The 8,579-nt window shown below is 35.2% G+C and overlaps 1 protein-coding gene across 5 annotated transcripts in view; it reads left to right on the top strand.

Moving 5' to 3' along the window:
* The window catches only part of LOC114156874 (gastrula zinc finger protein XlCGF57.1-like), a 123,850-nt gene that overhangs the window by 102,170 nt on the left and 13,101 nt on the right, over positions 1-8,579 (top strand). For all 5 annotated transcript variants that reach the window (XM_028037458.1, XM_028037455.1, XM_028037457.1 and 2 more), the window contains one exon: positions 1,732-1,767. In XM_028037458.1, coding sequence (XP_027893259.1) covers positions 1,732-1,767 — 36 coding nt within the window. The remainder of the gene's footprint in view (positions 1-1,731; positions 1,768-8,579) is intronic.

The following is an 8,579-nucleotide window of genomic DNA, read 5'->3' as shown; positions in this document are numbered from 1 at the left end:
TCAAAGGAAATGACCTGATCATTCCCACCATTCCACTCCAAACAAAAGAACCATTGGAACCAGGTGGGGGATGAGCGAGTTGTTGATTTACATCTGACTGGGAATGGACCTTACCACAGGGGCCGCTTTTCATTGGCTGATGCCCATTCTACGTAGTAGCGCGGCTACCACGTGCGTGGCCGTCTCACAAACACTCGTTTCCGTTAGCTAAGCATAATGGCAGAACTGATACAACTTCTACACCTTGAAGCCTGTCTACTTAATATCTTTTAATACAAAAACACGGTGGACCGCCTCGGCGCCCCGCCCACCGGGCTTAGCAAGTTTTCTGGGGGAAACCCTGCAGTCTACCCACCTCTCTTGGAAAAAACTGTGTGAAAAATCGACACTTGCTTTTTTCTCCCTTTCTCTCTTGTTTTGGAAACCTGACTTTACTTGATGGTAATTACTTCTATTCCACCAAACAGGAATTGGCTTTAACTTCTGTCAAGAAGGTTTGGTTTCTGCCAAAACTTTATCAATGGAGCTGAACTGAGCCTGACTGAACATAATACAGAGTCTTTCTCAATGTTCTGCTTGGTGGCGATTTGCAGAATTGATTGGAATGCAAAGCGCCGATGGGTTTGTCATTGCAACATACGCCAGAGCGTTGTTGAGGCGCATGGGCCATTCGAGGTTGCTTACAACTTTAATTTTTGTTGCTACAATAATAAAGAACAGATGTTTATGCAAATGAGGATCGGAATGAAGACATGAAACCAAAACCATCAACAGGGTTTAAAGTACTCAGTTTCTTTCTTAATGTGCATTAGAAAACAAGCTGCTCTATGCATTAAATGTTTTCAGCATAGAATTATGTATAAGACTCTAAGGAACTATAACAGGACTAAATCAAGCTGCTGTTTGAACTATTTTTGTCTTGGAGCCATTAGGTTTAATTATCGCCATCTTGCTTTCTCGCCTGGAGATCCATAGTATGTTTTGACTGATTTCTTGATCCCTTCCAAAGTGCTTAAGTACATTTTTATAATTATACATTTGTAATTTTAGCCTATGGATCACTTGAAAAGGCTTTAAGTGAATAAAATCAATACTTCCTTCTTTTACTCATATTTAAAAGCTTTTGTTTTGTGTTTTGTGCAGATCTCCCACAGTGCTGGGTGTGTAAAGAGGAGGAGGTTCTCAGTGAATTCAGCAACCAGGAGCGGAAGTCCACTTCAGATAAAGAAGAACCAGAACATCAAGAGTCCAAAGAGGAAGAGAAGCAACTCTGCATCAGTCAGGATGAAGAGCATCTTGTGCTGAAACAGGAGACTGATGACATTTTGGTGAATCCTCTTAATGTGCAAAGAATCCACAATGAAACAGAACCACAGAGGAACCAACTCATCTCTCATGGCTCTGCTGAGGATGAGAACCAGGATCAGGAAGGCAGCAATTCTGAAGACCCAGGAAAAGAGAGAAAGGAAGAACAGAAACAAAAGGAGAGATTTGAGAAAATCAAAGAGCAGAAAAGCAGAACTGACACTGAAAAGCAAAAAAAGCACAAGAAAGCTCACGCAGAGCAAAAATTATATTCTTGTAAAATTTGTGATAAAACATTTTCTGGAAACCGTAACTTGATGGTACACGTGAAAACTCACACAGGAGAAAAACCTTTCACTTGTTCAATCTGTGGAAAACGTTTCACACAAAAAGGACATTTAACTCAGCACATGAGAATTCACACAGGTGAGAAGCCTTTCTCATGTGGGAGCTGTGGAAAAAGTTTCAACGATAAAGGCCAATTAAATGTACATATGAGAATTCACACAGGCGAGAAGCCTTTCTCCTGTGGGACCTGTGAAAAATGTTTTACCCATAAATACACTTTAAATGTTCATATGAGAATTCACACAGGCGAGAAGCCTTTCTCCTGTGGGACCTGTGAAAAATGTTTTACCCATAAATACACTTTAAATGTTCATATGAGAATTCACACAGGTGAGATGCCTTTCTCGTGTGGTACTTGTGGAAAAAGCTTATCTCAAAAAGATAGATTAAATAATCATATGAGAATTCACACAGGTGAGAAGCCTTTCTCATGTGGTACTTGTGGAAAAAGCTTATCTCAAAAAGATAGATTAAATAATCATATGAGAATTCACACAGGTGAGAAGCCTTTCTCCTGTGGGACCTGTGAAAAATGTTTTACGCATAAATACACTTTAAATGTTCATATGAGAATTCACACAGGTGAGATGCCTTTCTCTTGTGGGACCTGTGGAAAAAGTTTCACCCATAAAAATAATTTAACTGTTCATATGAGAATTCACACAGGAGAGAAGCCTTTCTCATGTGGGAACTGTGGATAAGAATTACCGTCTAAGAACGACTTTAACTCAGCACATGAGAACTCACACAGGTGAGAAGCCTTTTTCATGTCCAAGTTGTAGAAAACAATTCATTCAAAAAGGACATTTAACCGGGCACATGAGAATTCACACAGGTGAGAAGCCTTTTTTATGTGAGATCTGTGGAAAACATTTTGGTTACAAATTTTGTTTAAATAGTCACATGAGGATTCACATGGGTGAGAAGCGTTTTTTATGTGAGATCTGTGGAAAAAGTTTCTGTCAAAAATCTTATCTTTCTCAACACGTTGAAGCTCACGCAGCTGAGAAGACTTTTTCTTGTGTGATTTGTGGAAGACCTTTCCTGTCTAAACCTAATTTGCTTTTTCATATGAAAACTCACCCAGGTGAGAGACCTTTCTCTTGTGTGACGTGTGGAAAAAGTTTGTCTCAGATTAGCAATTTAACTGCTCATATGAGAGAGCACAGAGCACATGATGGCATAATTTGAACCTGAAGTATCAACATTCTCAGTAACTTGCTGTTTGAACGCACAGTAATTATAGCTGGGTGACATTTTGTAAATGTAACAGCTTTGTTAAAAAACATTTCAAATGGATTTAGCTGAAACACTTTGAAGAAATAATCTTATTCTGGTAGTTTTAGCTTTTCATTTAAATGTTTATTTTTAAGTGAGATTGTCTCCACATTAATTGTCTGTCCCGCGTGCTCTGTTTTTATAGTTTGTGTGTTTTACTGTGACTGTACTGAAGAAACAGGAAATGATTTTTGGTTCCACTTTGAATTTTCTGCTGTGCTTCTTCTCTTTGTAAAAAATACAAACTTTATTGATAGGTTTATTGTTAGTGGAAATTTAGAAAATAGTTTCTTTTAGTTATATGTGTAAACTGGGGTTGTGACTCCTATTGTATGGTGGTAAAACATAACGCTTGCATACTGCTTGCTTGATAATTCAAGACCAAGTATACGTAGGGAGGGAATGTTTAGTGAGAATAGATCAGTCTGGAAAAAACACTGATGATGTTGTTGCAATAACTAATAAATTGCTGAATGAGTGAAAATGACTTATGTCTCCTTGGTAACGAAGAGCGATAGCTCATTAGAGTAAACTTTCTTATTCATTTAAGTTTTTCCATTACTATTCGTTCAGTACCTCAGTTCACCTGAGTGAAACGCAGTATATAAAATAATTACACACAGACTAATGTTTTCAAGCTTTTTCAGTTAATTATTAAGTTTTATGTTTTTAACACATTTACTAAAGTTTTTATATAAAATGTTTATATTAAACTTCCAACGTTTAATAAAAACATTTTAAATCAGAAACGTGACACAGAAGCACCTTCATGCTGCCACCTACTGACAAGAACCTAATACTACACCTACATTGTTTCAGCTACTACAGATGTAGAAATCAGTGACTTTGCTATTTTTCTACAATCTGTGCTTCTGAATTCATTTCAGTGGATTTCATATGCTGGAGTATGTTTAAACAGTCATGTTCAATAACATGGAATCAGACCAGCAAATAAAAACATTTTATTTCAGAAATGTGGGTTTGAAGTCAGGTATCCAAAAGTTTCTGTTGTAAGACGTTTTTTTTCAATTATATTCGAAATGTTCCAGTTAAATACAATACTCTAAACCACCTGTGGCCTCATACTGTTTAACTTTAAAAATGAATCTGAACCTACAAACTACAATCTTATGTGCCGATATAATAACTGTACATGTTTTGTTCTAATTCAGCAGATCTATTCATACTCAATAAATTAAAATATGAAAGAAAATGTGGTATTGAGATCAAGGGTATCTTTGGTTACTCAATTCAAGCAGGTAATAAGCATTGTTCTCTTTAAGCCTACATTTATGAAGTAAAATGTTTGTATTATTTCGTCTATCTAATTTTAACTGTCACGTTTTCATTAGATGTAACCAGAAATTAATCCAAAAAAAAAAAAAAAAAACTGAAATAGAAGGTTTTAAAACATCAGTCTATGAGTCATCACTCAAAGTACTGTGTTGTAATAGGGTTAATTGAGAAGATAAAATAAATAAACATTTCAATAATATTTTAATTTACTAAGTAATACTGTATTTTAAACGAGTTGATTTAAAGCGGAACTTATGAATCGTTCACAGTTTCTTCAGTACAGCCACATTGAAACACGGGGAAGATTTCTGAATATTTTTGTTATTTAATAAATTACCTTAAGAAAACGAAATTGATAGAAAGGATATAACTTTTATTATTATTATTATTATTATTTGGTGGGGGATAATATATATGTAGCATCCCGATCCACACTCCATTCCAGTAGATGGCGGTAATGCACATCAATAAGTTGTTTGCCAGCCGCCATAAAAAAGAAGAAGAAAAAGAAGGCGGGACAAAGTTAACTTGCTTTAGGGAGGGGATACTGTTGACGGGGTTGGTGGGGAATAGGCTGGCACTGGTAACTGAGCAACTGGAGTTTGTTGGTAACTGAAAGCGCAGTTTGGAGAGGCTCGGTGTGACGACAGACGAGAAGGACGGGAGCTCTGGAGAAGAGACGCTGACGTTTGGAAAAAAGAAGCGATTTGTGGCATAATCCGGGTTGTGAGTGGATCAGATGGCTAGTAGTAGTGGGGGAAGTTTGGAGGAGGATAATATGGATACAGGTTGGTCAATGGTAGAAAATAGAAGAGGGGGAGGAGGGAGAGATAAAGGAAAAGAAGGATTGGGTAATGGGGAAAAGATCTCTTGAAGATGAAGGAGAACCAACTGAAATAAGAAAGAAAGCAATGATGGAAGAATTTAAAGTAATATTAAAGTTTAAAACTGGACAGGATTTGATGGGGGTAAGTCCTATTAGTTTGTCGAATGGGCTTATGAAAGCTATTGGAGAGGTAGAGCTGGCTAAGGTGATAAGAGATGGGAGTTTACTAATTATATGTAAAAATGCTGAACAAAGAAATAAAGCTCTTAAGCTACAAATGGTGTGTAAAAAGGAAGTGATAGAAAGAAAGGTGGTGGGGGAGGTAAAAGTGATAAAAGGGGTGATTTCAGGAATCCCTATAGGAGAAAACTTGGAAGAGATGAAGAAAATGATTAAAGGAGGAGAAATTACAGAAATTAAGAGACTACAAGCTTTTAGGGATGGAAAGAAATTGGATAGTATATCTGTACTATTGGTCTTCAAAGATAGGTTTCTGCCTGATAAGATAATGGTTGGACATTTGAGTTATAATGTAAGACAATATGTTCCATCACCGGTTAGATGCTATAAATGTCAAAGATATGGACATGTTGCAAATGTTTGTAGAGGGAAGCAAAGATGTGGCAGATGTGGAGGAGAAAACCCTTATGGGGAATGTGGAAATAATCCTGTCAAATGTTGCAACTGCGGAGGAAATCCTACTGCAGCATATGGAGGATGCAATGTAAGGAAAGAGGCAGCTGAAGTTCAAAAAATTAGAACTGAAAAGAGAGTAACTTATGCTGAGGCAGTGAAACAGGTGAGAAGTTATGATAGTAATTTGAATGTAAGTCAGGAAAGGAAAGTAATGACAAATAATGATCAGGGAAATATTACGTTAGATAAATTAATTCCATTTCTTGCGTATATTATTAACTGTTCAGAACAAGCAAGAAATAAAACTGAGAAGATTAAAATTATAGTGAAAGCAGCTACTAAATTTTTTAAGGTAAAAGATTTGTCTTGGGAAAAAATACATGATGAGCTAAGACAAGGTGAAGGGTCAGCTGATTTTGAAACGTCTCAAACAATTTCATAATTTTAATAGTACAGTGGAATGCTCGGAGTTTAATAGCAAATGGTCAAGAATCTAAAGGTTTCATTAGTAATTTAAATCCTAAACCGGATATAGTATGTGTTCAAGAAACTTGTATCAAGCCATCATTACAGTTTAGTATTAACGGTTATTCAGTTCTAAGTAAAGACAGGGAAAGTAAAAATGGAGGAGGGTGTGCTATTTTTATCAAAACTAACATAAAATTTATTCAAATACCAACACAAATAGTGTCAGACTTAGAAATTATTGGTGCTGAAGTATGGACAAATGAAGGGAGTGTTAAAATAATTAATTTCTATAACCCTTGTAAGCAATTAGAAAAATCAAGACTTGTAGCAGTCCTAAAAGATTGGAGAGGGAAAATAGTGTTGTGTGGGGATTTTAATGCTTATAGCACATTATGGGGTGATCAAGATAATTATAATGGAGAGATTGTAGAAGAGTTCATAGAAGAAAAAGGTTTGATTGTTTTAAATAATGGAGAAGGCACTCGGGTGGATATTGTTAGAGGCAAAGAGTCTGCTATTGACTTGACATTGGTGTCTCAATCTATTGCTGATGGATGCAGATGGGAAATAATGAAAGAAAATACAATGGGGAGTGATCATTACCCAATAATCATTAATATAGGGGTAGTTATGAAACAGGATCAGTCAAAAGTCGAGGGAAGGTGGAAGTTTGGGAGAGCAAATTGGGGTATGTTTGGAGTTATGAGTGAAGAATGCTTGGAAAAGGTAGATATAAATAATCCAATTAATGAGGTTAATTCTGAAATTAGCAAGGGTGTAATAAATTCGGCCAAATTAAGTATTCCCAAAAGTAATGGGAATAGAAAAAAGAAAGTTCCTTGGTGAACAATAGAATGTTCAATAGTTATTAAACAGACAAACAAAGCGTTTAAGATATTGAAAAAAATGATACGTTTTCAGAATCTGATAAATTATAAAAGAAAACAGGCAGAAGTTAGAAGAGTTATTAAAAGTGCTAAAAGAAATTATTGGAGAAAGTATTGTGAATCATTGGGGAAGAATTCAGCATTAGATAAAGTCTGGAATACTATTAAAGAAATGTCAGGGAATTCAAAAGAACTTTTTTTTTCAATAATAAAAGAGAATGGAAATAATATTATAGATAATAAAAGTAAGGCTGAGGTATTAGGGAAGATGTTTGCTAAGATACATAGTACAGAGAATCTAAATAATAGGGAAAAATTAGGACGTGAAACTACCAAACAGCTGAATATAGTATTAATTCAAAATGATGAGGATTATGATGATTATATTAACAAGAAATTTTCCTTAGCTGAATTAGATAAAGTGATGAGGAATTCTAGAAAACCGATACCTGATAATGATCAAATCACTTATAACATGATGAGTAATCTTAGTGTTGTGAGTAAAGAAAACATGATAAAACTGTTTAATAAAAGTTGGGAAGAAGGAGTTTTGCCTGATAACTGGAAGGCTATTATTATTCCTATATGCAAACCTGGGAAAGATCCATGTTTAACTGAAAGTTATAGACCAATAGCCCTAATGTCGTGTTTAGGTAAAGTTATGGAGAAAATGGTAAATAATAGGTTAGTATATTTCTTAGAATCCAAGGGGAAGATAAAGGAATACCAATTTGGATTTAGGAAAGGAAGAAGTACGATTGATCCAGCAATATGTTTGGAACATGAAGTTAGACGAGCTCAAGTTAATAAAGAGAGTGTGATAGCAGTGTTCTTGGATGTGGAAAAGGCTTATGATATGTTGTGGAAAGAAGGGTTGTTGATTAAATTAAAACTAACAGGTATAAAGGGTAAAATGTATAGATGGATTAAAAATTTCTTAACTGAAAGAAAGATAAGAGTGAAAATAGAAGGGGAAATTAGTTCAGAGTATCAAGTGGAAAATGGAAGTTTATAAAGTTCAAATTAGTTCGGTAGTTGTCTCTCCTGCCATCCCACCATGGGTTTTAGAACAGGCTGAAGTTGACTTAAAACTATTGGAAAAGGGAAGAGAGATGGAAAAGAATGAAGTGGAAAATTATATTAATAAAGAATATTCAAAATATATCCAAGTATATACAGACGCTTCAAAAATGTCAAATAATCAAGGAGGGATAGCATTTATTGCTCCAGATTTAAATGTTATGGAAAATAAAAGAATTAGTGATAAACTAACAGTGTATACAGGCGAATTAATGGCAATTTTAATAGCCTTAGAATGGATAGAGGGAATAGGAAGAGGAAAGTTTGTAATTTGTTCAGATTCTAGTAGTGCATTAATTAGTATAAAAGGAATGAAATCGGAAGTTAGGCAAGATATTATAGAGGATATAGTTCAGATAATTTTCAGGGTTAAGAAGAAAGGATCTCAGATTAAATTAATTTGGATTCCTGCTCACATCGGTGTTGTAGGAAATGAATTGGCAGATAGTTTTGCT

This window comes from Xiphophorus couchianus, chromosome 14 (assembly GCF_001444195.1).
Source record: "Xiphophorus couchianus chromosome 14, X_couchianus-1.0, whole genome shotgun sequence".
In the NCBI taxonomy this organism is placed as follows: Eukaryota; Metazoa; Chordata; class Actinopteri; order Cyprinodontiformes; family Poeciliidae; genus Xiphophorus; species Xiphophorus couchianus.
This window is presented reverse-complemented; position numbering and strand designations above follow the sequence as displayed.